Below are 27,477 nucleotides of genomic sequence, written 5' to 3' on the forward strand. Positions count from 1 at the left end.
AAGCAATGTCTTCACAATTGCGGATGAATGCACCTTGGGTTTCTCCAAGAGAAGTTCTTTGCGTGATCTACGATTCCGTAGGCATAGCCGTTGAGTGGAGAAAAACATTTAACTTTTTAAATAGCCAGGAGAAAAAAGAGCAATGTCTAAAATGGCTGGATTATTTAGAGCGCATAGAACTGAACTGAAAGGTGCACACCATTGCAAAGTGACCTCACCAAACTTGGAGTGCGCAACTTGACAAATCTAGCTAAGCACACAGCTAGACGAAGAAGTTTGTTGGGTGAGGCCCTAATTAACATTGTAATTCATTTTTAGAAAGTTAAATGATGATGTTCTCAGAAAAAAAATTTTCAAATAGAATAAACACTACATTCTTATATTTAATAATTATTACTTTGAAAATATTTATATTTTAATCCTTATTTGGGTTTGAACAAGACGAAATATATAATGTAAAATGAAAGACAATATTTTTTTTAAATTCAAGAGTGAAGACTTCCCCAATAATAGTACAGTTGAGGCCGTGCGTATAAAAACTTATATTATGAGTCAATTTATATGGAAAACATAATTTAAATATACCAATATTGATTCAAACAAATATACCTTGATTTAAATGCGTATCCTTTTATTATTTCAGTCACATAACACAAACATCTGGTTGGCTTCCGCCCTATGACAACTGGAACCAATGTCTAGATTTACCATACGGGTGGGAGAGGGCAGTTGATTCAAAAGGACGTCATTATTTTATAAAGTAAGTTACCTTACGCGCTATACAAATGATCATAAGCTCAATCATAAACATATTATATTTACAACGTTATAAATATTATGTAATATATAAAAAATATTTATCATCAAAATAATAATCATTTGTATCAGAATTCTACATATTTGCGTGTGATAGTGTGTATTTGCAGCGCAATAAAGTTTTACCTATGTTTTAATTCACAGCCACCTGAATAAGACATCTACCTATGAGGCACCAGACTGTGTACGATGGGATGAAAATCCACCAGAGCCAAGAGTGGTAGTTCTTCAACGGAGCCAAAATATGGGCTTCGGCTTTGTTGCTGGCAGTGAACGACCTGTGATAGTCCGCTTTGTCACCGATGGCGGTCCTAGCATGAACAAGGTATGTTCACAGATAGCACAAAATATAATACTTTTTGTATGCATTTTTTTAATTCCTGCCTTAGACGATCGGCCTGTATTTGTTCTTTATATATTATAAAAAAAAAACTTATCTAATTACGAGTACATAAATACTTCTCTAAATGGCACTACTTTTATTGTTCTTAATGTTACTGTTAATCCTTTTTATCATTCTGTCCCTTTATGTAAACTTAAGCATTAACTCGGTACTTTTTTTGTAGTTAAATATTTATTTACAAAGTTCAAATGGTGGAATTTCCAGTGGGAGACAGTTATGGCTGAAACACATACACGCTTCAGCTTCGGCTTCGTCTGCGTTACGTTAGGCCTGCTTCGAGGTTGCTTTGAATGACATTTCTATTATTTCATCCCTCCAAAGAGCAAATATTTTGTTTGTTGACATTTTTTTACAGCTGATGAGCTGTCAGACAAAGCAAATGTTCAGATAATTGAACTAGAGCTTCCGTTTGGAGTCACATTACGTTACATTACGTTCTTTTCCTTACGATTGTCAAACGAAACGTGAGGTCGAAGCTTCATTGTGATAGCATGCATTGAATTCCTATGGCTGAACTAGTAAATGTGAGGCGAAGCCGAAGCTGAAGCGTGTTTGTGATTCAGCCATTAGGGTGCTGGACTGGCATGCCAGAAGTCTGGGTTCAATCCGTGCCTGTAACACTTAGCAGTTTTTTTCAGTCATCTTCGGCTTGCGGCTCCGACGTGGGACATCCAAATTTTATTTCACTCGGCAATCTGATGTTCCTTTCCATCAAAACCCCAGACTGTGTATGGCCAGTTGAACTATGTCTTGCACTTCGATACGCCATCAAAAACAGTGGAATGTTTCGATCCAAATTTCGCTGGTTATCGTCCACAACTTTGCAAATATGTTCCTTCAGGGTTCGATTGAATCGTTCGACCGCTCCATCAGATTGTGGGTGAAGTGGTGTTGTTTTTGTCTTCTTAATGTGAAGAAGCCCACACACGTCCTGCTGGAATGTTTGATTCAAAAGTCCTTTCCTGTTCGGAATGCAGTTCTAATGGAACGCAAAATCTGCTCACCCAGTTGAAGAAAATTTGGTCTGCAACTGTTTTGGCTTCTTGATTTGGAATAGCGTATGCTTCAGGTCACTTTCTGAAGTAATCCATGACGACACGAATATAACGATTTCCATTATTTGTTTCCGGAAATGGACCCGCCACGTCTACTGCAATCCTTTCGAAGGGTGCTTTGACATTATACTGCTGCTGTGATTCTTTTTGTTCGGGCCTTTGGTGGCAGCACAAGTATCGCATTTTCGGCACCACTTCTCGACATCTTCTCTTGCATGTAGCCAGTAGAATCGTTGTCGAACTTTTTCTTGCGTCTTGTTCACTCCTAGATTACCTCCCGAAACTCCATCAGGTATCTCTCACAGAACGTCCATAATCTTCGATCTCGGGAAGACTAGCTGCATTACATACGCCTTTCCAATGATTCCCATTTACGTCTAAGAACACCCTCTTAAACATGAAACGAGTCCCACTGTGCCCAATAGGCCTTCAAAATCGGACTTCTGTCGTAAATATCAATCCATTATGGTTTTTCCTGGTGTTCCTTCCTTGCGAGGATGGGTTCAATATCTAAGTCTTCTTGTTGAGCCTTCCTCAACTAGTCGTTGCTCCAGCCATATATGGCATCGGCTCTGGTTCGTTGGACAGTAACCACTTCTTTTTCTTCTTGTCGTCTGCAATGCTTGCAGTCTTGCTTATATGGTCTGTTCTTGTTGTCACGTTTCGTTTGATAAACCTGGATGTCGTTCCTGGGGCTATCTATACCAGAAACCAGCTTCTGCTCCTTAAAGTTGGTTCTTATTCGTTTTCCCGGGTGGAAAACAACTTCGAAAGCAAAGTTGTTGGTATAACTTTGACCATTTGAATTACGTCTGATTCCAAATTGTTGCCATGCGCTTTCTCTTCTCTAATCTGCACTGTCGCTATAGATATACCCAGTCTTATTTCAGTTTCAGCATAGTGCTGGTCCGCAAAACAAAACATAAAAACCGTTTTGGAATCGAATACCTTGAAAATAATGTAAAACATTACCTTGAACTTTTTTCATCATATTTAAAATAAATTGCAAACAATATTTGATAAAATGAAAAACGAATCCAATTGCCTTTCAAAAATATACCAATATGATAAATATGAATTCAATTTTTTATTGCAAGTTATTTTTGAAGTTCTGTAAGAAAAGTTATGTTATTATTTTCCATATGCTGTTATTTATAAATCGTTATTAAAAGAGTATCATGGGAAATAGAAAAAGGAAGTACAAATTGAATTGAATAAAAAAAAAAGATTTTGAGATTGTTTTTTTTTTTTTTTATTTAAAATTTCACTTTCCTCTCGTCCTTAAAAAAAATAGCTAGAATGGCAATCAGAATTCAATAGGAAATTTTAAAATATATAATGCGTTGATGGTTTGACGTGCTTCTCTTTATTCTAAAGACATACACGTATTATTTATACGCTAAATAAACGTGTTGCTTTGAAATCTTGCTTTGGGAGCAGTAAAATACCTAAATTTATGTCCTCAAGAAATAAAAAGTGGAATCTAGCAATTGGTTCTAACGAGGTAAAATTAAATTATGTAGTTCGCCGACATGGATTCATTTTGAGAAGATTCCAATGAAGCAAGTCGGTATTTGTATATACTTTTAACGCTAGTATGATCTCGATAACAACGGGTTATCTATTTGCGATTTCAAAAGTAAACGTAGATAAAAGACGTATAAAATATTTTTCTTTATGATATTTCTTTTTTATTTTAAACTTTGAACGTTTATATTACATCAATTAAATGACCACCACGCGAATTGTTTCAGGCATAGATTTTTTGGGGTAATTTCTATCACTTTTTGACACACATTGAGCGGCATCTCAGCCATAACTTGACGAATATTAGTTTTTAAGTGCTCAAGAGTTATATACTATATATATAGCAGTACGACGCCATGTGCCATAAGGCAGTTCTAATTCCTGATATTGATGCGGAATCCACATATTCGGGTCTTCGGCAACCCTTTCACTTACAGCAACTATATTTTCAATGTTACATACACAACGATGATGCACAGGCCTTACAATATCTTTAACCAATCCAATTTTTCCAATTGCTTGTGTATTATGTGAACCATAATCTCCTCTTAAAGCACGATATGTAGCTGTGGCGGTATCACTTTTTTTGTAGTAGGTTTTGACAATTTGTATGCGTTGTGCTATAGTTAAGCGATCCATTTCCGTAAATGTCCGACTTTTAACTGAAACAAAATGGTTTAACAACTTATTTTGAGAGATGTCGAATTCCAGCCCAATGCTTTTAAAACCGCAAAATGGATAACCCGTTACTATATAATGACAAAACAGTTCAAGCAAAACTGAATTTCACGTTGTACATATATAGAAAAAGGAACTCGTAACAAAAATTGTTTTTTGTTTGATGATTTTTTCTTTTACCGCAGCTTATTGACTGCTAAAATATTTCGTACAGTATTATTCTTACATCTTGTAATTACTCTTTTTGCAATATTACAACGCAACAAGAAATATGATCATAATGCGTATTTATGAAGTCCTTAGATTTACCCGCACCTTTGAGAAATGCCCTTATTGGTAATTTTTGGGAAAAATTAGACTGAAGCGAATATCTGAATTCAAATAAAGGGTGGTTGAATTTTAAATGCCAATATTAAAAGTGAACCACACCTAAAAGTTCAGTTTTTTCTACATTTCATTTGACATTTCTTAATTACAGACTAAATAATTTTGAAGTATGGAAAGATACACATACGATGATCAATATTCTAAGAAAATCATATTCAGTCATGAGATACATTTGTACCTTAGCATAGATTCGTCAATAAGCAGATGGGCAAACGTTAATCGAAGAGTGATTATCCGAAAACCAATGCACCCGCATAGCGTTGGACTGTCATGCAAGGGGTCTTGGGTTCAATCCCTGCCTCTGCCACCTTAGTTAAAAAAAATAAAAAGTTAATTTTCGCGGGTACTGCCTCTTGCGAGGAATTGACAAATCCTTCAAGAGTAATTCTTAGCATGAAAAAGTGCTTTCTCAAAAATTAGCCGTTCGGATTCGGCCTAAAATTGTAGGTCGCTTCCATTCCTGACAACAGTACTCGCACACATGAATGGTTGAGAGTTGTAAAACACTAGGCCTAGGTTGAGAGTTGTAAATCACTAGGCTTTGGTTCACAACGGACAGTTGCGCCACAAAATTTATTTATTTTTAATGCACCCACATGTTTGGTGCGGTTTATGGGTTGGTGGGCCCAGCGTTACCACTTTACTTCAATTGAAGTAGATCTACTTCTTTTTTTTCAAATAAATTTAAAATCTACTTCCTACTTCGCACCATCATCAAAATATTGAAATCTACTTCATTTTCAATATCTGGTTTTTTACCTACTTCAATTTAAAAAAAATAGACTAAATCTACTCCTTTTTTCTCTCACTCTTGTATGTAGTCTTAAGACTTTCTAGAGAATTAAAAATCGCTTGAGTTTTTGCATTTGCAGTGAAGTTACGTCTTACCTAATGTATTCTAGTGTAACCCTTTTATCATTTTCGACATTGTATATGAAAGGGCCTAAAAGGACCTTTATCATAATTTCTAGTCAAAAGGGTTGTTGAAAATGTCAAGGCCGTATTTCAATAACAACGACTTGATTTTAGAAAATAATGCCCTAATTCTCATCGTTTCACTTTTCAATAGACGAAAATTATTTACTGTTTTTGTTTCGTTTTCGAACAATCCTTAACGACGTTTTCAAAGCTTATCGATCTTTCAATAACAAATTTACATAGTTTGATTTTGTAAATATCTTTATCTATCATAGGTACATATAGGGCCTGTATGGCAAGTTTTGCATTCGTAATCTCGAATTCGAGATTTTAATCAAAAATGACATTACGATGGTAGAGATGACGAAAAAAGTGGTCCCGATGTTTTCAAACTAAAAATAACAGTAGTTTCAATACAAATTTGTACGGTCAAAAATCGATACTTCGATTTTTTTTTTCAAAAACAAACCGATAGATGTTTTTAAATTCTTTCTAAAATTTGTGTTCTTAGTTTAGCTTCTTTCAATATAAAAATATATAAAGGCTATCCCATCCCAGCTAGAACAGTTATTTTGCTTTTAAGTTTTCTCAAGAACTAAACTGCCAAAAATTATTGGGTTTATTTTTAATTTAAAAACAAATATTATTTTTTTCGAAATTTGATTTCTTGAAAATGGGTTATCATTTTTTACAAAATTGAAATGCCAGTCGTCTAATAATAAGTTTAAAATTATATACATACCAAAAATATTATTAAACTAAAATTCAAAAACGATTTTCAAACGCAAATTTAAAAAAAAAATATTTTTTCTCGAGAAATCAAATGGCATTTACATTTTTGAAAACAAACCTTTTTGCAGGTACATTTTAATTCAATACAGGAAATAGTTTTACACAGACATTTTTAAATACATGAGCGAGTTCATGCGAACTAGTCGTGCATTTTCTTTTTTTTCTTTTTGTTAATGTTTTAAGTTGTGCCCTAGTCTTATTATGGATTTGATTGTTTGTTTTCAATATAAAAAGATATTTTCAAGTTGTCCAAAAACAAAGATAAAATGTTTGTTGATGTACTAAAATTGTATTACGATTACAATAACTATTTCTTTAAGAACTCGTCCTTTGCAATAAAAACATTATAAAGTCATTTGATATGACCAACACGAACCCAATCTTTGCTTTTTCGTTGCTAACAACCAAGATTTAATTTAAGAAATGTTACATTAACAATTGAAGTACATGATAATTATATTTTTTTCTACTTTTATATTGAAATAATATAATTTAAAAATATGTAGAATAATATGAAAAAGTAAATTTTTGAAATCTACTTCCATTTTCCTCAATCTACTTCACTTTTTTCCTAAAATTTACTTCCACTTTTTTTTTGAGAAGTGGTAACGCTCTTGGTGCCATCATCTGACAGTTATTGTGAATGATGTTCGCTATCGTGAGATGATAACGAACTTTTTATGGCCCATATCGGAAGGTTTAGATGTGGACGATTATTGGCTTCAACAGGACAATGATAGATCATGGAATTTCACACTGTTAGTTGGATACGATAATTCGGCACATTAACGACATAAAACCTCTATTATTCTTTTGCGTCATCAAAAATTGGACCATATCTTGTGGAGGTGGCTGATATTTTGTTCCATACCAATATTTTAATGATAAAAAGAAATTACAATAATGTCTTTAATAATTTGTGTTTTATTCAAAATCAGCATCGCACCTTAAAATTTAACCACCCATTATAATCAAAATAACTATGGCAAATCTGTTTTCTGCTCCTAAAGATACAAATTTCTTAGATACCCTTATGGGTTTTTTATGATTTTTTTTATTTTTAGTAACGTTTTTTTTTTCTTACATTTTTTAGCTTCTACCTGGTGATCAAATACTTGCTGTTAACGGCGAAGATGTAAGAGAGGCTCCAAGGGATCGAGTTATACAATTAGTACGTGTTTGTGAATCACAAGTCACCTTAGAAGTTTGTCAACCAGCGAATCATCCGGTTCCTGGTCGAAAATCTACATTATTATCAGCAGGAAAACGAGCGAAGTTACGTTCTCGTCCTAGTCGTGTGCGTTTTGCTGAAAGTGTATGTGTTAATGGAGCTCCTTTATTCCCCGTAAGTTTTTACTATTATATAATTACAATCAACAATTACAACTGTCTTCAGGAAATGTCATCACCTCAATCCCTCGATCGCATAAGTAATGACACTCCATGTAAAGATCTTAAATGTTCAAACGAATCCGCCCTGTAAATCCCGTTTGTTAAAAAGCAATTCCGATGTTTTTTATCCAAAACGTTTAACGTTTGACACTCGGTAGGCGTGTACGTTTTGAAGCCAACCTATCAGCAACTTCTGGTTGGTGCGTTGGTTTTTCTTTTAAATCAACCTGTTGCAAACACACACAAATCATAAGCGTAAATCGTCTTTGAAAATCTAGAAACAATTGAACAAAAATATAGTAATATGATTGCAATTGTTAACTAATGCGTGTGTTGGCTAGTTTTCATCAATGTTACCTGACATAAAAAGCCTTCAATAATACTTGATAGTGTGTAGAGCTTTTATAAGTACTTTTCGCCGATATCAAATTCACACCACCCTTGGATTATTTGTCCATTCCACGCAAAAGGCAGTATCCATTAAAACATAACAATTAAACCCAAACCTCTGTTGTGATAGTTATATGTACATACATATTAATAAATCACACCAAAAAACTTTTAACTCGCCTTTGCATAAAAACACCTCTGTTCCATCTGCACAAAAACGACAAGAAAATAAAATTTCTTGTACCTACACAAAAAGTGCATTCGTACGTTTTTAAGACATAGGGTAGAGTCTAAATAGAATAGGGGCCCTACTTTGTACTTTGTTTGGAAGTTCCGAAAGCAAATATTTTTGAAGTGACAATTCCGAAAGCGTTTTCGAATCGAGTCTCGAATGGATCTTATGTGATTTCGTTCTCAAGTATTGGTACGATTAATATTGCATTTGTGTCTCGATGGCTGTCTTCGTTGAGTGTTGTGCATTTGGAATCATTTATTTTCATTGGGGAAACAAATCAATCTGTTACGGTTGATATTATTTAGTTTCAAGCATGAAAATGAACTAACTGAGCTTATTTTGCAAGAGAAAACAATAGAAAAGATAAATAAGTTTTACTATGTTAACAACAAAGGTTTATCTCAGTTTAGAATAAATACATTTTGTTGGTGTTTCTACCGCCAAGAAGATTTAAAATTGATTAAGTTTAACAGCACTTTCTAAAATGCAAATGGTGTTTCGATGTTTCTTATGAAGTTTAAGTGAGATAGTTTGATTGATTCGTGTTAAACCATGAAGAACTAGATAGTAGATAGCGTATTTTTTTTAATTTGATTAAAATAAAACTATATTTTTTTGTACACAAACATGCAAATAAACAGACCATAATGCATTATCTGTAAAACCAACTCAGGTTTTTCTTCGAAAATTTTCACTCGACTCCGATCCCCGACCAGAATCGAGTCGAATCAAGCTCATTTCAACTCTATTGAGGTATGTAAACAATTAAAGCGAGCTTCAAGTCCGCTTCAACACCAAATGTTAATGTAGTAATCTACGAACAAAGCTGCAATTGTTAAATTAACTTTTTTCATAGAACCTCAATTTCCAGATGTTTTCTAAACATTTCTTTTTGAAAATTGTCCATTTTATTAATTTAGTTAGTTATTTTTTTTTTTTTTGCTTAAGTTAATTTTAACTTTTGATTTTCACAAAACTTTCTTCTATTTGTGTTTTTTTATTATTATTATACTGACAGGTCTTCTTTAATTTGTACCAATTTTTAAATGCAAAAATCTGGCTACTGCCGATGTGTTTTCTTGGGAATTTTCTACTATAATATCTATAGAATGCCGAAAAAAACACGCGTAATAATAAATTTTAATCTTTTCCAACAATAAAATGTTATCTTTTATCACACATTTCCATATAATGTCCCTCATAATTTGTCTCTCAACTCGCTCTTTATTGCTTTCGGTATCCATCCAAAGAGCTACTGAATCCATTAGATTTTTTTATAATAATAATGTTTGTATAAATTCTTTCTTTAAAAATACTAATTTTCTCTTGACTGCAAAATTTGTTTGTTATGATTCCTCGATTAAACAGACCTCGTGGGAAATTATTCGATACTTGAAAAAAAATATAAACCAATAAAAGGGAAAAAGTATTTAGTTCTATTTTTTCCGTCTCGAATGCCTTGCTAAGTACGAAAGCTGATTCGGGACGAAAATCACTTTTGAATAGAGTTTTCTTTCGAAACGATTTAAATGTTAAGCGGAGGAAACACCGCACGTACATCAACTTCTACAGCCTCTGTTAAAAAAAAATTTCTACTGGTATTGTCATCATTAATATTGGCTTTAATAATGTCACTGGAAATTTTCATGGATCCTTCTCTCCATATATTTTTTCACAAGTCGTATGCTTTCAAAATTCCGAATTTTGGCATGTTTATAACGATGGCAAAGAAGACCAAGCTTGGTATTGCAAAAGTCTTAAAGGAAACTTCTTCTTTAAACTTGAACTTTATAGGCCTTTAACCACATTTGTTTTGTTTCTGTTTTAATATAAAATAACATATTTTTCAAAATATAAAATTGTGTCTTTACTCCGAGAATTATTGGTTTTCCATTGATATAGTATGGTATTGGGTTAGGTGCGATGTTGGGTATATGCATAGTTTCTGTGTTTCCTTAAAAAGATATCGTGGTCACCCTACTTATAGGAATACATAATTTATTATACTATAGTTCAATTTGTCTCCTTTATCAACAGCCTTCAGCATTTTCCCTTGGTGACATCTGTGTTCCTCCAATGGCAAATGTGCTCAAAGTGTTCCTTGAAAATGGTCAAACGAAATCATTTAAATATGATGCCACAACAACTGTACAGGTAAATAACAAAATCAACATTAAGACAACTCTTCTTTATTTATTTAAGCAAGCAAAATTATCCATTTACAAAAATATTATTTTGTATTTAAACATTTTAATTAACATTTTTTTCAGGATGTCGTATCATCGCTCAATGATAAGTTATACCTGACAGCTGGGGAACACTTCAGTCTCGTATTGGAACATGTGAAAAGTCTGAAGAGAAATAAATTGACTCTTTTGGATCCAGAAGAATCGCTAGCCAGGGTAAGCTAAATTAGTTTATTTTTACAAATTTACATATGTATCTGTCAATAAAAATATGGGAGTAGAGAATCGAATATGATTATTTGACGATATGACAGTGCAAGAAACACAGCTCATTGGGATTGGGCCCTTTTTCAAATGGATCAGCTCATGCAATTAATGTAAAGGATATGAGGACGAGGAGACGGAGAAAGATACCTACCACTTACTATGAGAATGGCAGAATATTTATTGACGCTCTTTGCGAAGCAACGTCTCGTCCTTGCTACCATAAGACATTCTAAAAAAAAAAATAAGGGAAGTTTTAAACAATAAGCGAGGTCTGGAAATATCAAGGAAGTTGTAGAAATTTCTTGAAATCAAGGGCGGTCGTGAAATATCAAGGCAGCTCTTAAAGTTTTAAAAAAATAACGGAGGTATAGAAATATCAAGTAAGGGGTGGAATCGGCTGAGTTGTAATAATTGACAATAATTGTCAAATTGACTATCATCTGTCTGTGTAATATGATTCAAATCAATTCAATTTGAATGAACAATTTCAGATTAAAACAATGATTCCTATAAAAAATCAAAATAAAACTATCAAATTGGCTGTATTTTAATAACATTCTTACTTCTCTTGTGTTTTTTTGAACGTGTCGTGAGGTATCTAAGAAAATTTTGCATTCGTTTGTGTAAACGTCTGATTTCCGTCTATTCGGAAACGACATATTTGGTGGAAAATGACTATCAAACCTTTTTGAGCTGATTCCACCCAGGTCTTCAAATATCTAGGAAGCTTTACAAATATCAAGGGGTTTACAAATACAAAGGAACGTGAAGGAAGGTCTTGAATTACCTAGAGAGTTTTTCAAATGCTAAGGGGGGTCTGGAAATATCATGGGAGGACTTGAAATATCACGGATGGTCAAAACAAGTCTTGAAATATCGATTGAGTTTTTGAAGTAACAAGGTCTGAAAATATTTTGACTGCAGCCCAAATGTACTTAATTTTTAAAAATTTTCAATGAATAATAAAAAGAGAACCAAGTTATGAAAATTGTTATTTCATTCGTAAAAAAACATTTTTTATACGACGAATATTTATGAAAATATTACGTTATACATTTTTAACTTTTACTTAATTTCTATTACAGATAGCAGCACGTCCTGGTGCTCATAAGTTGCGTTGCCTTTTTCGTGTAACTTTTGTGCCGATTTCAGCAGCTGAATTGGCCCAAAAAGATCTAAACACTGTCGACTATTTGTATATGCAGTGTTGTAACGATGTAACACAAGAACGATTCGCTCCCGAATTGCAACCCGAAGTAGCGTTACGTCTTGCAGCTTTGCAAATGCATCAACATGCGTTGGCAAATAGCGTTTCACCAGCAAAACTAACCGTAAAGGTTGTAGAGTAAGTTTATTAATAACACATAATCTAAATAATGTTTATCAAGATTATTTTTATAGACGAGAATTTGGATTGGAACGTTTTGTGCCTTCATCACTTTTCGATGGAATGAAACGAAAAGAACTGAGACGTCTGATTGCACACTTCCTTAAATTAAATGCTCAAATGACTGGATCGTCAACAAAAATGCTAACACAGCTTCAAGTGAGTCTCGTTTTTTACTTTTTAATTGTATGAAGCAGGCATATACTCATGAAGATGATTTTACTGACCAGTTTGAAGATTCAAAGTAAGATTTTCCGTCGGTCCAGTGACCTTTTTGATTTTAAATGAAATTATAATTTAATTTTAATTAAATTCAATTTTGCCTTATTCTTATCTTATCTTATTTCAATCATCGAAGGCATACTTTCTAATGATCAAAAAAAACTTGAATTTTTTCGTAGAGCAGCGGGTTGTCAACTGGAATAACAACATTTCTTGGCGTACAAAAATCTGCAGGCACAGACAGTATTCTTTCTATTGTTCTGAAGAGCAACACCGCTTCGTAAGCTTTTCCATCTCTCCTACTCTTCTGTTCTCTTTCCGAGCAATTGGAAAACAGCATTTGTCCATCCTGTTCCCAAAAAAAGGCGAAACATTCTACCCCTCTAACTCAAGTCCCTTCTCTCCAAGGCCATGAAAACGATAATTAATTATAAGCTCAAGAAATATATCGAAGAACGGAAGCTTCTTAATGATCTGGTGATCTCAAGGTTTATTTCACCAAACAGTGGAACAAATGGGTACATCCTGGTACTTGATGTTTCAAAGGCATCTTATACCCAATTTCATCAACAACTTTTATGCCCAATTTCATAAACAACTTTTAAACATTTAACAAGATTTTAAACTGTAAAATGGGATATTTTGGTTTCACCAAGCGTTTTTAATGTAAATAAGCTTTTAAACCCCTTTTAAATCTAAATGCCCGTTTTTGGCTCATTAAATTTTAAAAGTGTAATTAAAAAATGAAAATGACAGGTTGACAGCTGATGTTTTACTTCGTAAAATGTTTATTCTCAATATTTTTAGATACGGAATGAATAGGTTAACCAATTCAACATTGCATTACTATTTATAATATTATTTTTATGATTTTAATTTTTAATTCGAATATTAGATTCGTCATCTTCATCTGACGAAGAAGAACATCATATATAGTTATACGCCACCATCCAAGCCACACGATTACTCAAACGTTTATTTTTGATTTGTTTACTCTGTTGTATTTTGAGATTCTTGTCATTTATTTCAACATATAATGCTTTCTCATTTTTCCTCACACAATTCGATGTATAGAAAGAAAAAAGAGGTTTTCTTTTTACAGGGTTGTGAGGAGAACTCTATTTTAACAAAAATATCCCTGAAATTTCCCATTTTTAGCGTGGTGAAACTGAACAAATTTATCTGATTTCAAAATGAGGTTCTGACTTTCCAAAGCATCTGTGGATCAGTTGTTGAGTTTGTTTGGTTATCATTTGGAGCATAAAACTAACCGAAATAAACCCGTCGGTGCGTTAAATCAAGTGCTTATTACTTTCCGATTTTATGCCACAGGATCTTTCAAAATCTGCGTCGGAGATATGATTAATATCCCAAAAACAATTGTTTGCCGCATCGCACGAAAAGTAACTCACCATATAGCATTAATGTAATGTCATTTATTTCAACACATAATGGTTTCTCATTTTTTTCTTACACAATTCGCTTAATAAAAAGTAAAAAGGGGTTTTATTTCTATAGGGTTGTGGAGAGAACTCTTTTTTAACAAAAATATCCCTGAAATTTTCCACTTTAAGCTTGGTGGAACTGAACAAATTTAAAGGCCTGATAAAATTTAAAAAGCTTTTAGATAAAAGTGCTTTTAGTGTTTGTTTATGAAATCGGACATTAGTGTCTTACCAAAAATGCGTGCTTTTGGCATTAATGAACCTCTTCTTCGTTGGATTAAAAACCAGGTACCTTTCGAGGGAATTGTATTGCTCCGTTTTATCTCCGTCTCTCTTCCTTATATTCATAAATGATCTCTTGTCTGCCATTTCTAATACATTAAACTGTTTCGCAGAAGACAATACCCTAAGCTTTTCACAATTGTTTCTAGATTTGCATCCTTGTCCTTCGCATGTGGACTACCGCTGCAGCATACAATATACTCATTCAATTCTGATCTTGACAGCATTGTCCAATGGGTAATCAAAAACCGTGTAGAAGTTAATGCTTCAAAAACTCAATGCTGTCTCCTGTCGCTAAAGCGTAACACACACCCCATGCCGATCCTGGCACTTGTATCCAGGAAAATAATCTACTTTTATTTCAGTAGGTACTCGGTATGTGTATCACTGATCACATCTTATGGAATGCTCACATATTCGACATTGCCAAAAATGCTGTTAGGTGCTTAGGATTTCTCTGGCGGTGCAAGACATTTTTCTCCCCTTTTGATCTAGCTGTAATTTACAAAGCCTTCATCCGTCCAAAGCTTGAATATAACTCGCATATTTGGTGCCCCTAAAACAAATTAAGATATAATTATAAAAAAGGCTAACCGAAATATCTACATCGCTAGAACAAGGCAGCAATGTTTTATGCCTTTCGTTGTTTTATCGACATTTTTACAATGTTCTGTCGAATTAGTCAGTTGCATTCCAGGAATGCTCATCAGTTTACCCTTGAGATCGATGTCAAGCGTACTGTCAAGTGTCATCCCTGCATTTTTTTCCAAACTTTACATCCCTGTCATACAACTGTTATGTCGTCTCTCTTCAAGAGACGAATAGAAATTAGAAAGTAGTCAGTCGGGAACAAGATCTAACAAAGGAAGGACAATAAAAAGGAATATTCTATCTGAGATTAACTAATAATTTTTATTTTGGTGAATTCGGTTAATTTCCTGACACAAGCATAGAGATTCTTTCTAAACTTTCCTTTGACAACTCTGTTTTTCCCTTATACTTTGATGTTCAGAACTTTAAGAACAATGTGCACCGGTATCTACTCTTTGATCCTTCCCTATTTTCCTTTTTTTTTTCTTATTAAAATATAAAGGGGATTAATAACACCTTGAGTGCCTGTTAATTATAAAATAAAAAAATCAATTTAATGATTTTATATTCTGTTAGACTGCACTTTCAGAGCAGTAGCAAATCAAAATGCTCAGCTGATTTTCTTCATGACCACGCAGTTATTTTTTGTTGAAATTCAATTTATGGTGATTGAAAATAAAACATTCTTCGTCTATAGCTTTATAACAGTCAGCTAGACGTCAATAAAAAAAAAAACTTAAAAACAACTCCAAATAACATGTCATTTGTTCAAATCATATTACCACCAAGAAAAAAAAACACCTTTTGTGCACAAGTTGATTTCTTTGACTCTTCTTGCACTTTTTTCATCTAGAAAATATATGTAGATATTTAATGAAGGACCAATACCAACATGTATTTATATTTAAGAAAAAAAATGTTTAAGGATATTTTTCAAAAAGTAATATATTCTTGCTACGGTCTTGGTTATATACTCAATCAAGATTCTTCAAATAATGAACATTTTACAACCTTTTTTACTTAGCACTTTATTATCTAAGTACATTATATAAAGCTATATTTAAATGTATATAAGTAAAGTATAGCAAGACTTCAGGTGGCGTAGATGGAACGTGTTTACAACAATAGCATCCTGTCGTTCATTTCTTTTGATTAATGTACTCGATACAATCTTTTATTATGAAGTATCTTTTTTTCTTCTATACTTTCAGGCGAAAATCCACTACCTTGATATAATATCCGGTCTACCTAGCTATGGAGCCAAATGCTTTAGCACGAACCAAAGAGAAGGTGTCGAACGAGTACTTTTGGTGAGTCCACGATTCGGTCTCAGCCAGATTGCAGGTCTTCGAAATTCAGTGGTAAGTATACTCCAAAACCTGCTTATTGTTTTATTGTTATATTTCTTTTATTAAATAAGAAAGCAAATTAATACAAATACATACATAGATTTAATTTCAAATTACTTTACTGATTTTAAAATCGGAGAGGTTGTATTTGTCGGCTGTAAAAATGTATTTTATACAAACATACATACTAAGTTTGGGAATTTCCAATTTTTGAATGGTACAAATCACCGTATTTTCCTATTAAACGATGGGTTCAACGAAGCAATTTATGTTTTTCCCAATGTAATTGCATTTACTATGGTAAACTTGGTCACTATCTCGCTTTATGGAAATAAAATAAAACCTTGTACCACAAATTTTCATCTTGCTTATAACATCAATTTTCAGAAGTTTCAATGTGTTTTATAACTGTTTTTGAACTAAAGTTTGTTTTGAGTAATTGGTAAATACGTAATGGATGATCGCATTTAAATTTAATTTTAAGTTTACTTTTTAAATGTTTTTATTGTCAAACAATATAGAATTAGAGCACGTCACTTTTAAGCCAAAAAAAAAAAAAAAAAACAAAAAATATAAAAAAATAAAGAGGAAATTTAAAAATTCAAGTTTGTATGCATTTCTTAATGCAAAAGAATATCTACATACAGTGGCTCCAACGCATAATCGGACAATAGTTTCATTTATATAAAATGGGCTGTAACTAAAGAAAAAAAAAACCGCTATGTATATTTTTTCGCTCTTATTTACTTACTTATCCAAAAAACAACAAAAAAAAAAACTAAACATTTTCAAATGTAAACGGTTAATTCAAAGAGTAAAGCTAAATAAAACCAGGGGCCTTACTATGTAACTCCATTCTGCAATAAAATTGCTCGAATTCGAAAAATTGGTACTATGTATCTATTTCACTACTTTCGAATCAAGGAAAATGGAATTATTCTTGAAGTGCCACTATGTTCTTATGAACTTTCGAATAAACGAGGAACTACGCAACTCGAAAGTAGAATTCAAAGCAAGAAAAATAATCACTCTACATCAAATGTGTTTGTGAGCTAAGTTTTTTTTGTCAAAGTGTAAGTAAAATGTTAAATATGAGCTGCATCTACCAGAGGGAATTCGTGATAGTTGTAAAAAAAGCGTTTCGAATTTCGTTTCTCTTTCTTATTCATTTTAAAATTCATCATCAGCGGACACATGGCTCTTTCTATTGAAGTCAAAACTTCGGCTAGTATTTTTGATATGGTTTGCTGTGCAATTCCAGCGTTCTTGTCACCACTGATTTGGTTTTGGTACCCTCCTGTTGCCAAAAAAAATAAATTCTACTTAATGATAATCGGAATAGCATTTTGTCTTCTGCAAGTAGTCCTGTCGGATGATATAGTGTTAAGTAAGTACATACATATGTAAATCCGTCTTTATAAAAACGATAGCTCTTAACAAAACAAAAACAAAAGTATACATATGTACATATATTTTTTATGAATAATGCGTTCAAATATTCTACCGTAAACGTATTCTACCGTTTATGTACAAACCTTTTCTCATTCAGCTCCATTATTTTGGAATTATTTCTTATTTTTCTACATTCAATTTGCTAGTGCAGTTCTTCATTTCCTTGCAAATTGAACCCAATGGTTGAGAGTTGTCAGTCACAAGCCCCTAGTTCTCAAACGGACTGATGCGCCACCCAATTATTATTTTTATTAATAAATCAATTAGTGACTTCTGACTTTAAAAAATTCAATTCATAAGCTACTACTACTGAATTAAAAAAATAAATCAGAACTTACTGAGTGACTTCGGTCAGTATTTCAGCCATAACTTGACAAATGTTGGTTTTTAAGTGATCAAGAGTTAAAGGCTTATCTATATAAACACGGTCTTTCGCGTAGCCCTACAAAAAAAGTCCAGCGGTGTCAAATCACATGATCTCGGTGGCCAGTTGATATCGCCACGCCGATAAATTACGCAGCCATGGACTAAAGTCATGCTGGTAAGGGCCTATGAGATTGTTGACGTTGGGCCTTACCTACCTGACACCGGAACTCGGTTCGTCGTCGACGTCATTCAGTCTGAAGAAGTGGTCTTTCCATACCCTCAGCATTGACTGTAATGTGAGGATTGTTGGTGCATACTGCATGTGTGACATGTTGTGGGTAACATTATTGTTATTGTCACAACAGATGTGAATTACTAAACATTTATTTACTCAAAATAACATTTGACATTAACGCTTGTTTTTTTACATTTTACGGGTCAGATGTCAGTTTTCTCTTTTCAGAAATATGATCGTTTTCGTTTTTGATGTCAAGAATCTTGGAATACAATTTTTATGATTCAATGCTTTTATGATTGAAAGCTTACACTTTTCATTTTATACATTTTGTAAAAAGGCAACGCATAAATAACCTTTATGTCAAATAATACGTGAGATAATAAAGCCTTGAAAATTAAATAAAAAATTTAAGTGTGGTGCCTATGGCGTGTTGGTTAGTGTGTAGGAGTGTAATGCTAGGTCTGCCTGTACCTCTTGCAAAAAATTGACAAATTTTCCCAAAGTAATGCTTGTCATGGAATGTGCTTTCTAAGCCGTTCGAATTTAGCATAAAAACTGTAGGTCCATTTTTAAACAAAAGCACTTTCACTATAATTTTTATTTTAAACCCTTTAACCAATAATACAATTTTCTTTAATTTCAGCCACAGCCAATTTCATCTATTGAAGATTTGACTCAAGTGATTGTTAATCGTGAGGACGATATTACATGTTCAGTTGGGGTATTCATGGTTGGTGATAGGATTGCTAAATTTTCAATGGAAGATCGGGATGCATGTGAATTTTCACTAGTTCTTTCTGGCTATTACCGTTTGCTTACAGGTATTTTCTTTTTTTTTTAAATTAATGTACACTTTTGCTACCATAATATCGAACTTATAATTTAATTTAGGGAAAGACCTTCCTGTTGATAGGGAACGTGAGCAATATGACGAAGACAATGCACCATCCTATCTTGCTCAGCACACGGTTTTGCCATCAACATGGAGTTACCTTCTGCCATTCCATAATCGTGCGCATAGTATAAACTTTTTGATGCCACCACCATACCATTCGGTGAAGCAACTTTCTATTTCATCTAAAGAATCAGCTCTATCCAATGCTGCGACTACAGCAATAACAAGACCATTATCTAGTCCCAAGAACAGTGATGGTAATTTGGAAGAAAATATGAGGGACACAACAATTGGCGATCGGTGTGACCGCAATATGAATACTACTACTTTAGCTAGCAATAACCACAAATCGCAGCAAATGTTGGCAACAAATGGAAGACCGGGACATCATCCTGTGCCAAACACACTTGATTTAGACATTCACAGTGTTATGGCAATTGACCTGGTCGAAGATTCAAAGGACTCTGGACTGAGTGATAGTAGTGGTGGTGGAAGTAGTTCGGCGATGTATTACCCAGCATCGAATGGATTGATTGAAGCTCGTAACGAAGAGGTTCTTCGACGAGTTGCTGAAATGCAAAAAATGGTTGAAAATTCTGAACAGTACTTGAACGAGCACGGTGAGCTCATAGATGATGAATATGAAACTGCTACAAAAGAAGGATATATGAGTTGCCAACAATCACGAAAAAATGGCGGCAGTGCATACTCATCCAACCTTAGTGTAGAAGGTGGGACAATTGAATTCGTTGATAGCGACTGTGATAGTCTGAACAGTAGTAAGGTATCATCGAATGAAGATGCACCTCCACCGGGAGCATTAAAGCACAGTGACTCGTTGGTCCTTCTGGCAGAAGCAATTAATCAAGATTTAAGTGGCATTACAAAAGGTTTGAATTCAATTGGTACTAGTAATAATCAAGGCTTGGATAGCGGTGTGGTGAGTCAAAACGAATCAACACCCAAACCATCTAGGAAAATGAATGGCTTAAGTCAGCTCTTGATTGATTTACAAGCTTTAGGACATGATTTTTCTCAAAGTGAAAGCGATTCGGAGTCCATTCATACCCCGAGCACATCTCCTACGCAGAAACGACGTCCTCAAACTCAGCAAAACAAAAAGAACTTATATAGGACAAGTTTTGGCCTTCATAGTCCAGACGGAAGTTCCATAAGAACAGAAGATAAGGACTATAACCTCAAGGAATACCTTAAACAGCTTAAAGAATACAGCAAGATAGACAGTAACAATCAAGACACTGATCTTGCAGCAAAGAAATTATCTGAAATTTATGGTTTTGAGATAGGAGAAGACACATTTATAGAGACTGACCCAGACTTAATAGATCTACGCGCTATTCCACCACCCCAAACGCCAGATGAACTTGATTCCTTATCAATTTTAAATGCTGCTCCAAGAGGATTTGACGATGGGAGTTCTAGCAATCGTAGTGAAAATAGTGATGCTGATTTGGATACGTTTTTAGCGAAGGTTGTTGTAGCACCCCCAACACATAAGACAACTCCTGCAAAAGAACTTACACCTGAGGAAATTATGTCATTTATCATTCCTCCCCCACCAAATATTGAAGAACAGGCACAAAAGCCCGAGAGTAGTGAATTCGCTCATGAATTACAGGAATCTCTGTATAGTAATTCAAAAGACATTGCTTTAGAAAACCAGACCAGTGAAACTACCAATGTCAAAATAATGAAAAATGCAAATGTACCCCATGTCATAGAATATGCTACAGTAGAACGAAAAGGAACGTTTTCTTGCTGTGCGAAAAGCAAAAAAGAGGAAACATCAGTTAATGTCCCTGAAGCTTCAACTAATGCTCCTAACACTGCACTTGTGTTGCCGCCGAGACGCTGTACACACTCTGAAAATTCAAGTCCACCGGCACGACCTCCTAAGAGCGCTGAACTACAGAGCCGATACTCTCCTAAAAAACAAATTTCTTTCGAAGTTAAACGTGAAGGGGTAAATTTATTGGATAAAAGTCCATTTCCTCCTGTAATACCGCCACGGAGTGAAGACCGGAGTCTATCACCTGTGGTGAGTTTTCCTCCTAAAAAACCACCTCTGCCTCCAATAGCTTCGCGTCCATTTATTCGTGCAGTACATCCTTTACCTTTACCGACCCGACCTACCCAAAGCAATTCGGCTGCTAGATTGGCTGCAATCGGATCACTTCATCTTCATCGTAATCCAAGTGCGTATATTGATATCGATAGAGGATTTAATGTAACAAAGACCACAAATGATCAGAATCGATTTAATGGACATTATCGTTCTAATAGCGACTGTCCTCCAGTTTGCCTTAAAAATCCCTCCCCCAGCAAAAAGCCACAACTTACTCTTTTGTCTTCTCCACAAATGTCCCGCAAATTTACAAATATTCCAACACAATCTGACAGACTTATTAACAAAAATGGTTACGTTATCGATGTTCAGGCTCTTCTGGCAAAGACTGATGTTGCAATGGCCGGATTGTTGGTCAAATTAGATCAAGTGGCTGCTCTATGTACAGTTGCTCAAGCTGCTGGGGGAGGTTCGCACATCAACGAAGAAAAATTCCAAAGAGCACGCGAAGAACTTACAGAGCAAACATTGTGTCTTGTGACAGCATCCAAGTTACTAGTTGTGGCTATGTCTGATATGACATTGGTCACATTACCCGAACATTTAACTTCGTGTTTGACAGCATTACGTAGAATAACGGAATTGACACAGGACATGACAAAGCATACATCATCACCCCTTCAAACAAGAAATATTGTTCTCAAAGTTCACGACGTATCATCGAGTTTCAGAGAACTAGTTCAAGCTCAGATAGGACCCTTGGGTGCGGGACAACTAGCTTTGCAGGCTGAGTGCCTAGCAAATGTGCTGGCAACTTTGCTTCGTAGTTTAAGAGTATTCTCGCCATAACAATGTTAAATCGAATTTAAATTTTTATTTATGTAGGTAGGTTACAAGTTGAATTGAGAAGTACAATAAAAGAAACTCGTAAATTGTTATATAGAAAGTTAGTTTCTTAATTTTGGAAGCTAGTTTTCTTTTAAATAAGTAAGAATGTATGTTTAAGTTGAAAGCCTGTACTATACCCTACACTAATTTATAAAATCTCTATTTAAAAGCTCTACACTATTTGAGATAAAAGCATGAGTATGGATCATGCAGGGTTTCCGATGGGAAATCTATGCTTTCAAACGTGAAGAAAAGGAAAAGTTGAAGTGTTGATAAATTGTTTTTTATTAGGAAGAAGTATGCTATTTTAGGCTTGGCTGAACATTGTTAGTTTCAAAGCGGATATTTTCTTTAAGCTCCCTCATGGGTCATAGATTATTATTGTGTGTGCAATACCCCCCAAAAATATCAGAAACCATGGGATGCCTGCAAAGCAGCTAATCATCTTTTCTGTTAAGTGGTTGCTGAGCAACATCTACGCCATTGTAAATATTGCGGTATAAAGAGTTAAGCCATATTGTTAAAACCAAGTGTGTGAAGAGCATAAGGAACGTCATCGTGAATTGGAATAATATTAATCTCTGATCATGTACCCACAATTTGAACAATTCACATTTATCGACTATTTTCTAGAATACGGAGCACCTCGCTTCGATAGTAAATGCCGGACTACTGTAACATTGTTAATAATAAATCCCCTCCGAAAACAATATCAGAACCTTTACGCAAGGTTTGAGATATTAATGTTTTAAAACATAAATTTTCCGCCGGTCATCTATCTGCCAGTTGTCAGAATGGAAGATAAGAAAAAGACTGCATTACTGTTAGCATTTTCCTGTTTAGCCCATATATTTCTATGTAATGCGAACGCAAGGCATTCTCTTTTGTCTAGTTCGGAGATAAATGAACGAGTTATTTTTTTTTAATCACAATTGCCTGTAAAAGAGGTTACACTCTCACCTTTATCGAGTCAAAATTAGATAATATTCCGAATCTGATAATAGAATCGGAAGAAGATCTGGAATCAAGGGTTAAGAAGAATTCTCGATAGTTAAGCTTGACATCTCAAAACACAAGAGCACATTGCTCTGAAGAAAGTAAGCAACTGAGCAACTAATAATTGCCTAGGAATTTATCAGATCTAAACTGAAATGAACGCCTACCAAACATAAAATACCTACCTTCACTCTACATATTCTCAATTGTCAAAATATGTCCTTATCTTCCAGTTTTGTTCTAGATCCTCAACTAAACTAGATATTAAACTTTAAAAGAACGTGTAAAGCTTAAAGAATCTCAAACTCTTAGTTTTCAAGCAATTTCTGACATGTCAAAAAAAAAATAATATGCAGCACAAGTGGGTATTCCCCACAATACTCAGTGTCGTAGTTGCGGTGATCTTCATGCCCGGCCAGCTTTAGAATGTCATTCTTTGAAGGGCCTAAATATACATGTTTCAAGTTATTTTATTATCACCCTTAATAATAAACTGATTTCCTTTCACTCCAAAAATACGATCCCAGCTCTTTGTAATTTTCAATATTTTCAGGTGAATATATAAAAGAGCAAGTAAGTGCAATCCAGTAGTGCATCTTATTCAAATACAAAGCACTAATAAACTAAACAATTTATATTACTTGGCATGATCCATTTTAATTTTCTGGAAATTATGTTTTGTTTTTTTATTTGTAATGTAACTTTGTAATTTCTATATGTGCACGATCTTAAGCTACCATTCATTTTAATTCTGCCCTGAAAACATACCCTCAATACCCAATTCAATACACAATCATAAGACTATGAATAAAAACTATAGATTATTTAAAAATGTATAATCAGTATTTTCGTCACTCATTGCAGGTTTAATCTTTTTGAAAATTGGTTAACACGATTTTGGAAACTACAATTCTATTGGCATAAACAACAACAAAAAATAATAACACCATACTCGTATTACATACAAATAAGTATATTTTATTTGACATTCTTCAAAATTTGCTCTCCTTTATTCCTTATTTTTGTTAAAACAAATATTCCAAAATAATCGCATTTAGTTATCAAAAAAGGAAAGTTCTGCAATTTTAATCCCAATTACACTGGTCAACAAAGTAATTTATACTTTTTCTAAGGTTTTTGATTGCTTTTTTTCAAATCCGTCTTCAAAACCAATCTATCATGTCAGGTTTTTGAGATACTACCCTTTATTATAAAAAAAACCTTATATTAAGCTGTTTGAGGCTATGTAAATTCACGAATAAGTTTTTTTTTGTTCAATAAAATAAAATAAAATACGTAATGATTCTATCGATGATCAACCGCAGACTCCACCTTCCACCAATTTCATTGTTGGCAAGTCTTCTGCCCAGAACCCTTTTTTCAATAAAAAAATTTAAAAAAAATCTGACTGGCGTTAAACCCGGCGAATAGGGTGCGTGAGAAAACAATTCGAACTTTAACTCATTGATTTTGGCCATCGCGATAACGGTTGAAGAAAAACTTTCTTTTTCGTCAAATGCGGCTATTTTTTCTTGATTTTGTAACTCAAACGCTGCAATAAATTCACATTAAACTCGCCGTTGATTATTTTTATTTCTTTCTATAATCAACGAAAATTATCCAACGCGCATTCCAAAAAATTGATGCTGTAGATGGAATTGTTTTCGCCTTCCTTGAAGCCAATTCTACCCTTTCATTCCATTTTTTGTACTGTTTCTTCGTCACAGGTGTGACACAATTTTTGGGGTGGTAACCTCATATGTAGTCCCTGTGGCATGATGGTTAGTGCGTTGGACCAGAGAGAAAAAAACTAAACGAGAGAGAAAGAAATATCAAATGTCTCATTCTCTTTCTGCTCTCCGAGTTGAAAACATGTATGTATACACCGATACGAATTCAACACGCTATAAAAAATGAGAGTAAGAGGTTTCGAAGGGACGGAGACGAGGAAATTTGGCTCTCTCGATTAGTTTTTTCTCTCTGCGTTGGACTGTCATGCCAGAGGTCTTGGGTTCGATCCCTGCCTATGCCATCTAGTCTTTTCACGGGTACTGCCTCTTGCGAGGAATTGACAAATTCTTGTCATGAAAAAGTGCTTTCTCAAATTAGCCGTTCGGATTCGGCATATAAAGTGTAGGTCTCCTCCATTCCTAACAACATTACTCGCACACATGAATGGCTGAGAGTTGTAAGTCACTAGGCCCTAGTTCTCAACGGCTTGAGTGCCACCCAATTTAATATTTATTTTAACCTCATTTGATCGACCACTGCGATACTCGTCTTGTCTGGTCGTACGACCCCTTTTAAACTCTGCTACCCAATATTTGTACGTTTGTAGTCGTTGATATTGGTTGAACTGAGGCCTTTCAAATGAAAGTATTGTATCACGTTGACCAAATTTGTCCATGTTTACAAATTCACTATTTATGACTGCTAAACAAATACTGAACAACGTAGTTTATACCCTTTACTATAGTCATTCTTTTAAACGGCAACGGCCATCTACACCTCAGGTCAGCTATTTCTGGGACTACACTTAAGTCTTCACCTGCCATGCATTAACGTTCGAATGACGCTGCTGGGGTAAAATCAATGTTTTATCTTATTAAGAATTCCTATATCATCAAAATTTTGGAATATATTAATAAAATGATGTTCAAAACGGGTATTTCTGAGTTTGAGCAAATATAGCAAAAATCGGCGTTCGAATTCCTAATCAGCACTAAAAATCAACTCTTAAACGAACTATTCAAAAACATAAAGGAATTGCATTCAAAACTTCAGATGGAGTCAAATGAAGTAGATCATCTCATAACAAATGAAAAATTACGAAAACTAATTCCACTAACTTAAAATTGAGATACTAAAATTTAAAAGATAAATATTTGTACTTTAAAAATAATAATACAATTTATTGTTAATATTGTGTTTAAACTTAACCTTAAAAACACGCTTTTAGTTTCATTAGCATTTTAAGAACAGAATATATAATTTTGTCGACCAGTGTTATTATGATCAAATAAAATAATTCTAAATGCCTCCTCCTACTTAATATTTGTCAAAATTGAAAGGCTCCCTTTAACTTGAACTTGCTTCTAATTGAGAAGTTCAAATTATCCTTAAGGCCAACATTTCTTAATGTTGCATCGTAGCACGCCACTAAGTTGAAAAAGAGTTTTAATTCCTTAACTATTTGAGTACATCACTAATTACGCTCAAAATATCCTCCTTAAGATTAATACAATAACGTGAAATTTATTGAATTTAATTTTACTTTTTTGTTCTGTTTTTTATTAACTTAGACAACATATAAGTTAAAAATAATATTATATTGAACTCTAGAACTCTTTCATAAACAATATATATGTAAAAGTCTTAACAAAATATATAAACAAAATTTACAAATAAAAAATACATTCTTGAAATCCAAAATATTAACAACTTATACCAAATACATACATTATACAAATTTAAAAAATAATATATTGAAATAAAAAAACATTATATTTTCTGTAAATTATATACATAGTTATATTTGTTAAATGAAGTTACAGAATAAGAAGCAGCTGTTATATAAATATTTAAGTTGTGTAGTGATTAATTATGTTTAAAAAAATTTTAAAATAATTCAAAAATATAAAAGAGTAATGATCAAAAATTAATTATAAATACTAAAAAATCCTAATTTACAATTTACATATAAAACAATATTAAATTTGTAAAATTTTAATTATAAGCATAACATTTAAAAACTTTTTTAATATAATATAACTTTATTAAGTTATGTATGTTACATGGAAACCAATAAACTGATACATTTTTGTTACAAACAATAATTCAACATTCTGCAATAATAAATATTATTACATAATTACTAAGACAAAATTATACACTGCTTTTTATGTGAATTAAAGAAAATGTTCTAAACATATCCAACATAAAATAATATCATTATAATTTAAATAGTTTTAAGTTCACCACTTAACAAACCAAAAATAATAATAACTTAATTTAAAAAAAAAATAATCTTAAACACACAATAGGCTAGAAAATATAAATACAATATTATATTGTTGAAGTAAAAGATTAACTGGAATCTTGTGAAACAAACCAACTGAAGAGTACATTTTATGTGACATAATAAATATTTCTAAAAACTAATTAAAGAGTTTTAATTAAGGATTTAAAAACGAAATAAATGGCGACTCAACCTTAGCCTATTCGTGAAACCCAA

At 33.4% G+C, this 27,477-nt stretch overlaps 1 protein-coding gene across 5 annotated transcripts in view; it reads left to right on the forward strand.

Moving 5' to 3' along the window:
• The window catches only part of LOC129943035 (uncharacterized), a 92,109-nt gene extending 67,268 nt beyond the window's left edge, over window positions 1-24,841 (forward strand). For all 5 annotated transcript variants that reach the window (XM_056052239.1, XM_056052237.1, XM_056052238.1 and 2 more), the window contains 10 exons: window positions 644-760; window positions 961-1,141; window positions 7,670-7,921; window positions 10,631-10,747; window positions 10,864-10,995; window positions 12,132-12,391; window positions 12,448-12,592; window positions 16,185-16,334; window positions 19,022-19,199; window positions 19,270-24,841. In XM_056052239.1, the coding sequence (XP_055908214.1) occupies window positions 644-760; window positions 961-1,141; window positions 7,670-7,921; window positions 10,631-10,747; window positions 10,864-10,995; window positions 12,132-12,391; window positions 12,448-12,592; window positions 16,185-16,334; window positions 19,022-19,199; window positions 19,270-22,208 (4,471 nt within the window). In that variant the 3' untranslated portion in view covers window positions 22,209-24,841. The remainder of the gene's footprint in view (window positions 1-643; window positions 761-960; window positions 1,142-7,669; window positions 7,922-10,630; window positions 10,748-10,863; window positions 10,996-12,131; window positions 12,392-12,447; window positions 12,593-16,184; window positions 16,335-19,021; window positions 19,200-19,269) is intronic.
• The last annotated feature ends 2,636 nt before the right edge of the window (window positions 24,842-27,477 follow it).

Source organism: Eupeodes corollae, chromosome 1, assembly GCF_945859685.1.
Source record: "Eupeodes corollae chromosome 1, idEupCoro1.1, whole genome shotgun sequence".
Lineage (NCBI taxonomy): Eukaryota > Metazoa > Arthropoda > Insecta > Diptera > Syrphidae > Eupeodes > Eupeodes corollae.